The 12,067-nt window shown below is 32.7% G+C and overlaps 2 protein-coding genes across 5 annotated transcripts in view; both read left to right on the top strand.

The window, feature by feature from the left end:
• The first annotated feature begins 284 nt into the window (after window positions 1-284).
• LOC145159270 (APO protein 4, mitochondrial-like) lies at window positions 285-1,978 on the top strand. 2 transcript variants are annotated; one of them, XM_079078210.1, is made up of 3 exons: window positions 285-403; window positions 752-1,007; window positions 1,143-1,978. In XM_079078210.1, the coding sequence occupies exons 2-3, from the start codon at window positions 754-756 to the stop codon at window positions 1,864-1,866; spliced, it is 978 nt and encodes a 325-aa protein (XP_078934336.1). In that variant the 5' UTR covers window positions 285-403; window positions 752-753; the 3' UTR covers window positions 1,867-1,978. The 2 variants fall into 2 exon arrangements, with proteins under 2 accessions (XP_078934336.1, XP_078934341.1); XM_079078215.1 differs by having other exon boundaries at window positions 343-454.
• A 1,795-nt stretch (window positions 1,979-3,773) lies between these two features.
• Window positions 3,774-12,067, top strand: part of LOC145159251 (dammarenediol II synthase-like) — a 70,311-nt gene continuing 62,017 nt past the window's right edge. For 2 of the 3 annotated variants that reach the window (XM_079078196.1, XM_079078190.1), the window contains exons 1-4: window positions 3,774-3,872; window positions 4,903-5,153; window positions 8,963-9,151; window positions 9,454-9,543. In XM_079078196.1, the coding sequence (XP_078934322.1) occupies window positions 4,950-5,153; window positions 8,963-9,151; window positions 9,454-9,543 (483 nt within the window). In that variant the 5' untranslated portion in view covers window positions 3,774-3,872; window positions 4,903-4,949. The remainder of the gene's footprint in view (window positions 3,873-4,902; window positions 5,154-8,962; window positions 9,152-9,453; window positions 9,544-12,067) is intronic. The other variant, XM_079078201.1, reaches the window with a different exon arrangement.

Here is a 12,067-nt window from a genome sequence, read left to right as displayed (position 1 = left end):
TTGATACTAATAGATCAACATCAAAACTTGAAAACAACAACATGACTAAAAGCAACAAAAAGGAACAACGTACAATATGTTAGAAAAACTGTAACCATTCAAAAGTTTAATATCAAGCGCATATATAAATTTCAACACATTCACGTGGTATATATGCATATTTATGACATTTTTCAAAATATAAAAAAACCTTTTCAAAATAATAATGACATTTTTCTGTATATCAGCAACGAAGCCCATTCTGATAACTACAAGTCTACAACAGTACGGTTAATGGGCTTGGATCAGCACTGAAGCCCATTTGGATAACTGATATTGGTGATTCAGAAGTCCAGAACACCTAGCTACCTTCATCTTCTTCGCATTCACAGCAGCGAATCTCCAAATCCGAGCACCTGCACAAGTAACTACATCACAATCTCTTCATCTTTCTTCATTAATTTTGTGTTTAGAGGTTTTCCTTCGTATCTTAATTTCCTGCTTTTTAATTTTTTTTTACCTGGCCTTATTTCCTTTGCCGCATGCTCATTAGTCTCGTTGATGTTTGTTGATCATGAAATCAATTTCATGTTTCATTTGAACGCTAATTCGATCAATTGCGAACTGAATTCACAAATCACATTGAATGTTTCCATTTTTAAAGAGTCTTCATTTGATCCCGACGAAGGAATTTCTAGGGTTCGAATGATTGTATATATCCATTAGACATTTGTAAAAGCTTCTCATTTGATATAATATACATATATGGCAGCTATGAAGAATCCGAGACTATGGTATAACACAATCATGGTGCAAGGGTTAATTGGGATCACTCGACACTACAGATCAAATCCAAAAGTAGATTTTAAGAAACTGAGGCCCATGATTCTGAAGAGGATCGAGAATCGAGCCAAATATTATCCAGTAAAAGAGATGATCCCTGTTGCTTATGATGTCGTAAGATCAAGAAGCCTTTTGATTCAAGGCGTATCCACTCTTCTCCAAGTAATACCCATCTGGTCTTGCAAGTATTCTCTATCTCTCATTCACTGTCTTTCTTCTTCTTCTTCTTCTTCTTTTTCTATACCTTTTGTTTCTTCAAAATAAACATACAATTGGTTTGATGATTGATAAAACACACATACACTATCTTCCACTTACAGATTCTGTCAAGAAGTATACATTGGTGAAAAGGGTCACGCAATCAAAACCTGCCATGGGTACAAACGTCATTCCAAGAACAAACCCCACGAATGGATCAAAGGAGGTATAAATGACATTCTTGTCCCTGTAAACACATTCCACCTAAAAACCATGTTCCAAAATGTGATCAAACACGATGAACGATTCGATTACAACCGAATACCCGCAATTCTTGAACTCGCGCTCCAAGCAGGTGCTGATTTTGATTTTGACCACGAGGGTATATCCGGAAACAAAATTGAATGCTTAGGTGTTGAATCTTTATCACCCAATGATCTAAGGGTAATTTCGGAAGGAACTTTAAATGCATGGGAGGTGGTTAGATCAGGTGTTCAAAAGTTGATGATGGTTTATTCGGCTAAAGTTTGTAAATATTGTTCGGAGGTTCACGTGGGCCCATCTGGACATAAGGCGCGATTGTGTGGGGTGTTTAAGTATGAGAAGTGGCGTGGAGGGCATTTTTGGAAAAAAGCCGAGGTGGATGATTTGGTGCCTGAAAAGGTGGTGTGGTTTCGTAGGCCTCAAGATCCGGTTGTTCTTGAGGATAAGTGGCGGTCATTTTACGGACATGCCCCTGCGGTTGTTGATTTGTGTACGAAAGGTGGTGCGGTGGCACCGGTTAAGTATTATTGTATGATGAAACTTCAAGGGTTATCTGCTGATGTGGCATTTAAGACTCGCTGATTATCATTAAAGACATTACATAACATGTTGTACTGTGTTTGATATATATCAGACTGAGACTTAGATTTAGACTGTGAAAGAAAATGAAAGTTTTTGTCTTGTTTGTGCAAAAGATGTTAATACCCTCATTCTCATAACTGACATTAAGCCATATATAGCTTGTCGAAGGAGGTCGTATAAAAAGGCGAAATGCCTAAATAGTAATCAAGTTTGATAATTATTTAACTTGTGGTTTTTATACTTTTTGTTCTAATTACTCAAGTTTCAATTTTGTTCAATGTATGTGAAATTAGGCACTTGTAACCTTTTACTAAGGAAAAATCCACCAAAACAATCTTACCGATCTAGCCGAATACATCAAACCAAAACAATCTTAGCAACCAATTTTGCAGCCCATTGTATTCCATTACAATATATCCATTTTCAAATTTTTCGGGAGTTCCTTTGACTTCCTAACTTTTGGCCACAAATGGTTTGCCATTATGTTGTACTTTTTGCAATATGGCAACCGATCCATTGCCAACTTGGCATCCACTAAACAAGTGCAAAAATGGAGATTTTGTAAAGCCGATTATGTTAGAAATAGGAGTTAAAGATGGGATCAGTTTGGTAATCAAAAAGTTTTTTTTTTTGATATTTTGATGGATGGTATGACTCTATTTTCTTGAAGCCCGAGCCCTTTACTTGATCAAATTACGATTTATAATCCTGAAATAAGAAACACCGTGAAACTAGATATTACACCCAAGGTGACAAAAAGAGTAGGGTAGCGAAGAAGGTGGTTCGAAGAGAACCAACGTTTCTGAGATGAGTGACACTACTTCATCGAATGCTCGTTTCAGGTTTGATTTGAATGAATATGAGGATGAGCTTGAACACGAAGAGATAGTCCGTCAGTTGGGTCAAGATAAGGCGAAAAAATGAGGGTTGTCGACAAATACATTGGGAAGCGAAGGAGGAGATGACGTTCGATGGGTCGCTAGTAGTTTCAAAATTTATAATTTGAATTTCGAAACTTGATTGAATTTCGAAAAGGAGAAATTGGATGAGAAAAAGAAAGCTCGAGATGAGAAGCAAAGAAATCGAGTGGTAAAATAAAAAAAAAACTTCCGATATGGAATTTTTAACACACAACATCGATCATCTCTCCGAAAACTAACTCGAGATGGTTTTGAGGGTTAGAGAGAAAATCATGTAAAATATTACAGTTAAACTTAACTTGTATCATTTTTATTTAATTTTTGTTTTTAGCTATGTAATCGTTTTAGTTAAATATGTATTCTAAATATTTATATAATTATTAAATTTTATTTTAAAAAAATATGGTGTGTGTGGTACCATTTTCTATTAGTTTTCTAGGGTGAGAGAGGATGAGAAAAAAATAATATGACCAAAAATATGATAAGTTGTGGTACCACATAAGTAACCCACTCGTCTAAGAGCTAAATGACTTATTTTTTATTTATTTTATTTTATTTTTATTTTTTTTTGTGTGTGTGTGAAAATATAAACGTGGACAACTATCATTATGAGAAGGTATATATGTTTTTTACAATTTTTTTAATTTCTTTCCTCTTTCATTTTGATAGTCCATTTTTTTGGACAGTAATGCAATATAAAATTTATATTTTTGTTTGTTTTGCCTGAGGTATATATATAAAACAAATATATCACACTTAACTCACATGCTTAGATGCATGTTTTTGGGGCTTCTTAGACTAAATTTAATCTGCATGCTTCCCAACGACTCTTCCCACCTCTATTTTCTCAGTCAAAAAATAATATATATATATATATATATATATATATATATATATATATATATATATATATATATATATATATATATATATATATATATATATATATATATATATATATATACCACTCCTATTTCAGACTTGAGAGTTCCACCCAATGTTTAATCTTCATTTCTTCCACAACGGTTTTTCTTGCTGATTTCGAGTTCCGGTTATTGCAAGACTTCAGATTTTGATTTCTCAAAGGTAATCTCTAGCTCTCGCTATGCGTCTGATTTTTTATTTTTTATTTTATTTTTTTACATGCTGAAATAAGTAGAGGTCAGGCTGTGGTTGTGCAAGATGAGTGAACCTCAATTTCATAATATTTGAAACTGTGATGATCTAGAGATTGTTCTTTCAAGATAAGTCAGAATAATTCAATGTCTTAATTCAACAACCTCATTGCCAAAACAATTAGTACAATAATAAATCTTTGCTGCTTGACTCTTTTTTAAGAAACTAATTATATTTCAGTTCTTGACTTTCATCTTTTTGTTATTGTCGAAGACTTGAAGTCAGCTTTTACCTTGAAGTTATGGCATCTACCTTGAAGTTATGGCATCCATAATCTCTCGCTTTGAATCTATCACGTCTTTGTTATTCCTGAATCTATCATGTCTTTGAAATCGAAGGAATATATTAAATGCATTGAAAATCTGAAAACCAGGTTGACAAGATGTTAGAACTTGGCTGACTGGTGACCAGGGTTTCAAAATACTTTGTTGTGTAGAGCCTAGAGATCTACATTAATTAAAATATTATTCAAAGTTAACTACTCATAACTAATGTCATGGGAGTAGTTTAGATGTGAAACTTTATAAAAGGTGTTGTATGTCAAACTAGATCCAAAATAGTATTATTATTTTATAATAATTAATATGTGATAGTCCTGATGGATATGCCAAAAGTGTATATACAATTAATCATTTCACAAAATAGCTAAGACTTTTGCAATAACTTGAGAAGGTTCATCAAATTTATTGAGACAGTTAAAAAAATTCTTGTTCAATCCCGAAAAGCAAAAAACGCTTGTTGACGTCTACAATTAAGAAAAATCTCACCAATTCGTCTGTGGATTAATCGATCATTGTGATCGTGTGAACCATGTTCTTCGCATGTTCAATTCTTGTTCACTCCTTGTGTTTTTTATTTTATTCGCATCTCTATTATCGTGTACATGTTGTTTATTAATGTGATCCTAATAGGTTAAGCTTGACACATGTTTTTGATAAAGTTAGATATTCAACCCTTGCTACAAGAGGTGACCAGTAGAAGAGAAGGATGTGGGAGTTACAAATAGCCGAAGGAGATGACCCCTATTTGTATAGTACTAACAACTTTGTTGGTAGACAATACTGGAAATTTAATCAAGATGCTGGAACTCCTGACGAGAAAGAAGAAATTGAAAAGATTCGCCAAAACTTCAAAGATAATATGAAAAATGGAGGACAACATGCCTGTGGCGATCTCCTGATGCGGATGCAGGTACCAAGCACCATGATTTTCAACAATTTTTTTTTTTCAATTTATATCTAGTATATCAAATATGCAGGATAGTAACTATTATACGCCATGTGTTTTAAGAATGGAAAATGTCACTCTGGTATAATAACTTTTGCTGTTTACCCGAATTGGTCACTAACTTTTTTTTTTGCGCAATAGATCATTAAACTCATATATAACCTCTCAATTAACTCATTATCCTCAAATTTAAAAGGTTACCCAGTAATAAAGCTGATGTGACATTAATAATTAGTTTTTCTTTATTGTTTGGTAGCTATGTAATTAGTTTAACATGTTATCCACCCTCTTTCCTATTTGTATTTGTAACATTCCAAAAACAACCATAATTTTTTTTTTCTTTCAAAAAATCAGTTAAGAATAAACAAAAGGAGTTTCCATCCATAACATGATCAATATAGTATCACGAAAAACATCATCCAAAGCGGAAGTCAAATTCTTCTTTTGAAAGCAAAGTCACAAATGATAAACATAAAATTGATGCCATACCCCCGATCCAGATATCCCTATCAAATCAGCTCCATGCCTTTCGAACCTTAAGGTCTTGCAACTAAAGACAAAAAATAGAAACTATAAGCCTACGACTTAGTGAGAAATCATGACACTTATTAATTATATAGATCATATGCATTCCACTTCGTACATATAATCATCAAGTATCAAACACTATCATTTATATTCTAAACACATAATATTGGTACCAATTATATACCAACACGATGATTCCCCCTAAGGGTCTATCTCAGACACTGCCAACTAAGACTAATCACATCCCCCAAAGGGTCTATCATGACCATCCAAACCTTGAACACTTTATCATGGTCCTGAATCCAACTAGATTCCCCAAGGGGATGGTCTCTAACCGTCATACACATAACACATAGACTATATAATAAGTAAGTTCATGAGAATTCACCTGATTGACTAATAAGGAAATCCACACAACGAGCTAAGCGATATAGATACTTCCTCGAACCACTACATAATAATAAACCATAATTTAATAATTAAGATAGTATACTTAACTTTCCTCTCTAAACGAGTCATTCTTTTCCAAATCTCATTTTTAGGGAAAAATACCATTTTTCCTTTACTCAATGATTTAAGACTTACGTTCACTAAAATTAACTAAAAGTCAAACTTGGTCAAAAGTCAAAGGCCCACCACGCCGTGGCGAACCCCTGACCATGTCATAGTCTAGACATGACAAAATAGACGCGACAATCTTGACCACCATGTCGCAGTTTATCTGGAAGATTAACCTCTTCATTAAGCACTTAATCGTAACAATCAAGGCTTAGGTTCTCAGATCTAAATCTTTTCAGTTTGTTTTGAGCATTTAAGCCTTTAACTCTTTGCATGGCTGAACCAAAACATTCATAAGGACATTTTTCTGCATCATCAAACCAACGAGTTGCTCAACAACTCACGGAAGTTATGGAGTTGCTCATACTCCCAAAACATGGTGTCCCTTTTTCCAAAATGGCCAAAAAATCATGAAGGAATCTAAATCTAGGAAGTAATAAAGATGAAACAAATTCCAGGAGACTTACAATGCAAAAGCAATGAAGTTACAAGTGACTTTTTTTGAAAGAAGGGAAACAAGCTCCAAAATGTGCACCAAAAGAGCTCCTTAAGCCACCTAGAGCTTTAAACACCTCAAACAAGGACCATGGGGGCTAGGGTTCGGAATAGAAGGATGGAGGCTGAATCTATAAGAAACCGTAGAAGTTAATGATGCTTATATATGCTCAAAGCCCAAAACTTAGGGTTTTGTGCACAAAGAGGCGGCGAGGCCCAGTCATTAGATGACTACTGCAATGTGGTGACGTAGAAATACCATGAAGTGGTAATCCAATCATCGTGCCACATGACCAGTATTCCTAAAATGTAATTAAACTCTAAACATGGAAATGATTTAGGAACTCAAACTTGATTGGAGACTGTGAAAAACTTAGATGCTTTGGAAAAGGGTTTCTTTAGGCTGGAAATGGCATATATACGATCAGAAGAAGGGATGGTCGAGGTCTGTGCAATACTACAATAGAGATTTTAGATCTCTACTCTATTGATGTTTTGTGGAAGGGTTTTTTTACTATGTAGAAGATTTTTATATGGATGGTTTCATGATAAGGTAAAATTAGCAAAAACAAAGACTTCTTTCATTTATCCAATAGTTAAACTTTTCATCATTTTTATTGATCCATATGGATTTTAGCTACTTAAGAGGATCATTGACAGTAACTGCATTTGGCAATGGTACTACAGTTTCATTTTCAAATAGTAGAGACATATTCTATGGTAAGGGAATCAATAAAATTTGATGTATCCTACATGGATTTCGACATATCCATGTTCTCTACGTATTGATCACTACTTTTGTGATTTTGGCTGATGGGAGAAAGATTGCTAGGAATATCAGACAGTTGAGCTTTTATTTCAAGTAATATAAGGGAATTTCACTAATTGATTTCTCTTTAACCTACTCTCTGCCTCTTCTGCTATAGTTTCGCCTCTATCTCAAGGAACAAAATGTCAGAACTATTTAATGTGGGATGCATGAATTACTTTTTCTTTCTATAGTGACTAGATTTCACTATATCCTTGACATTTTCAACTTTTTGAATTGGAACATTAATGTCTTTTTTTTAGAGTTTTCAGAAAAATGATTGGTTAAAATTGGCAATAAACTTGCTAGGTTTTGTAGCTATGAAATTTGGGCCAAATCAGGCTTCCGAACAACTTAAGCAACCAAATCATACATACCATTTCTCACATTTCCTTTATCAATAAAAGAACTTAATCATACAACCAATTGGATACCCCCATTGAATTGTAACTTATAGTACATAAAATGGAATAAAGAATAAAACATATCAAAAACATCGTGAAATCATACAAAATTCAAAAACCATGTACTAATTCACCCCTTAATAACCTTCAAAGTAAAAAACATTTAGCCTTTTTAACAAGTGATCATGCAACAGAAATTATGAAAACCATAAAACTAAAATGGAACTATTAATTGTTATATATCCATGAAATAAAGGTTGAAATTAAACTAACCCTCATAAAGAATCCACACATGCTTATGTTGTCTCTCCCATGTTACCTCTACCTTTAGAACTTCTTTCTTTCTTTCTCAAAACTAACCCCAACTTGAAACACCACAAAGCTTAAGAGATGAAAGAATAAATATTAAGTGAAAAATCAATTTTGGTTGACAATTGAACTTTAGAACTTCATATTTTAGGATTCAGTATGTAGAATGGTAGAACTTCATAGAATTAGAAATCAGATGACTTAGAAATCGGAAAACTCAGAGAATTAGAGAGTGAGAGAGATAGAGTCGTAGTCTCGTTGGGGGCTTCACTTCAACTTGTCCGCTTCGATCAATCGATTGGGAAATTTCCGCCACCACTAATCCATCAGTTTTTAAGATTCAATACCTTTGTGAAGCTTATAAAATCCATGTAAACGATTAACATTAATTTGTGACCCTCAAACTAGTTAGGCCATAGGCGGTCTCCAAGGACCCCCCCCCCCCCTCTTACAGACCAACTTTGTGTATAAATGAAGTTATTTATGTTTTAATGCATGATAAATTTTCCTAGAAATCATTTATAAATAAAGATTACAGTTATTGTGCTAATATATAAACCTGATAATGATGTTATATTATGAATAACTTATGAAGGAATATCAAATCGATCTTATGGACTCAATTATTGTGCTAATATATGAACATGATAATCATGTTATATTATGAATAGCTTATGAAGGAAAATAAAATCAATCTTATGGACATAGCTCCAATAAGACTATGTGATGATGAACATGTCACTTTGGAAGCTGTAACAATTACAGTGAAGAAAGCGCTCCGACTACAACGTGCAATCCAAGCAAAAGATGGTCATTGGCCTGCGGAAAATGCTGGCCCCATGTTCTTCACTCCTCCACTTGTGAGTATAATGAGTAGAAATACAAATTAATTTTCAAGTTATTTATTTTATATTATGTACACATGAAGTGTGAACCTAAAATTGCTATTTACTTCACCAAAACATGCAAATGCAATGTGATTCATTATTTCTAAGTAGAATTCTAACTTCAAACATGAGTTAAGGCCTTATATATGTGTTCGATTTCATTTTTTTAAATTGATATCATGAACTTGATTTTTCCATTATGTATCTACATATATGGCTATGTGTCTATCACCAATCATCTTAAGCCTAGTTGTAACTATTAATTTTTATTGCAGATAATTGGTTTATACATAAGTGGTGCCATTAATACAATATGGAATGAGGAACACCACAAGGAGATGATAAGGTATTTCTACAATCATCAGGTAAGCTATCAAGTCTAAACAAACCATCTATGTTATATTTTCCCACACTAGAAAGGAAATCATATTAAAGGTTTTGGAGAATTATTGGTAGAGGGATAGTAAGTTGATGGTCAAAGGTGAAAGATTATTCATAAGGTAAGGAATAACCTTATGAAACAAGTAGGCTAAAAAAAACACGTGAAAGAGAGAAATGGGTATAAATGCCCATTTACTAATCCATTATTACTAACAAGCATTTATTTAAATAAAACCTGAAGTAATGTTTTAAACTTTTGAAACAATTTGATCAATTATCAATTAAAAACATATATATATATATATATATATATATATATATATATATATATATATATATATATATATATATATATAAAACATAAAAACATAGTCATGCCTTTTGATGAAATATACACTACTAGAAAAGAAAAGAAAAAACCTATTTACGATGGGAATTTCCATCGCAATCCGCCACTAAACGAATTCCAACAGATTTTTCGGTCAAAAAAGGTGTAACGTCCTAAATTTGAAACCAAAATTATTTTATTTGAACAAAATATATCGACAAACCGTGTTCCCAAAAGTAATATAAAATTCCCTTTTTGTTCAATCATTATAATATAAATTTTCCAAAATAGGGTAGTATCATAAAATCAATGGAAGTTTAATTCATAAATCAACAATGATGCGTGTGCGATGCAGTTAAGATGCTCCCATCCTTCTAACAACAGAACAACCTAAAAAACATTTAATCCATAAATGTAAGTATAAAACTTAGTGATTTCCTGAATATACCACATATTACATCACATACATAATGCGTACATATAAAGGCTCATGATTAACACTTCATTGGGACTATAGGCTCACATGCATCATCCCAAAGGCCTGAAGAACTTCCAGTTGTTCTCCTAGTGGACCTGAAGGCACACAACTAACTTCTCCTAGGTACCAACACGCATATAGTAAGTAGACTAACCAACATAAACTCACAATCGTCTCCTAACCGTACTCATACAACCTATCACATTGAACATACGATGTCACATATAGTATAGTGAGAAAACTCGTCTGGATCTATCAACAGAATCTCAATAATATCTTTTGCAACGAAACAACCGACACGAATCACCTAATACTAATCGTAGACCAATCCTCAGCTAATTACTCAAATCCATCAAAGTTTGACCAAGAGTCAAACTGGTAAAAAATTCAAATTTTAGGTAGAGGATCTTAGGTATAGATTTTAATAATAAATGGATTGGACTTCATCTTTGAATTTAATAGCAACTGAGAGCGGTCTAGATATGATTGAGTTAAATTCATTCACATGATCTATCAGTAAGTCACATTCCTTCATCTTCGTGTTAACGAATTGTCGTATCAAGAAAACCTTTTTCTTGTTGAGGGTTTTTCATACATTTTGGATAGAGCCTTTAACAGGACATAAAACTATCCCCATTGGTGACCCCAATGACTCATCTATAAAAAGTCAAAAAAAAGAAAATAAAAATAAATATTTTATAGTGAACTAGGCCGCCGGCACAAACCAAGTTCAGAAAGGCTTGCCTTTTTCAACATAAAATAAAGCAATGTGTCCATTAGCTATTGGTAAAGATAAATCAATTTTAATAATTAAAAATAGTTTTATTATTAATTACAATTAATTTATAATAAAAAGTTAAATAAAATATACTGAAATACATAATTAATTTTTCTCTATAAAACAAGATCAATATTAATATTATTTTTTAATATAAAATTAGGTTGGATTAGATTGCTAATGGATGTGAATAATTGGATTTAGTTGGGTTGTATAGGTGGAGGAGAAAGAAATTAGTTTTTTTTAATAAAACAAACTAGTTTAGGTTGGAATGCTAATGAGGATAGCCTAAGTAGTATTATCATTGACAACATTATAAGCTACATTCTTTTCTAGTGATAGTCTTACTACGCCAAGATCCTACCAATCCAGTAGATTCCAATCCTCATGCTTCACCATTTCTGGTTTCTTTTCGGCCAAAAGTTTGAGTAACTTCTTTTGGTAGAAGTAATATTCGATTTGTATTCTCAATAACCCAAAATTGTGACCTTCAAATTTGTTGATCTTAACCATCCTATTATTCAACTATAGCTCTGATACCAGTTGTTAAGGTATAAGCACTTGAACAAAATGATAAATGATTTTAAACACAAAGTAATAATGAAAACAAAGAAACCATAACATTGTATGTAACATAGATCTCACGATCAGAGTAATCATATATATATATATATATATATATATATATATATATATATATATATATATATATATATATATATATAATTTCCAAATTACAATTTTGCTTGCTCAACTTTTGTTACACGAATTTAATGAATTTATACATAGAAGGAAAAGACCTAAAATCCTATAGTAAGGCCAAGCCTAGAAACTCTACCAGATTTAGCCAATGACATATTTTGGTGTCGAAACTAATATAGGAGTGAGATCTCGTGCTTGGTCTGTCTAGCAGCTATGAGTTGA

Source organism: Lactuca virosa, chromosome 1 (assembly GCF_052849685.1).
Source record: "Lactuca virosa cultivar CGN04683 chromosome 1, Lactuca_virosa_CGN04683_v6, whole genome shotgun sequence".
In the NCBI taxonomy this organism is placed as follows: Eukaryota; Viridiplantae; Streptophyta; class Magnoliopsida; order Asterales; family Asteraceae; genus Lactuca; species Lactuca virosa.
Note: the sequence above shows the minus strand (reverse complement) of the source record. Positions and strands in the feature narration are given on the sequence as shown.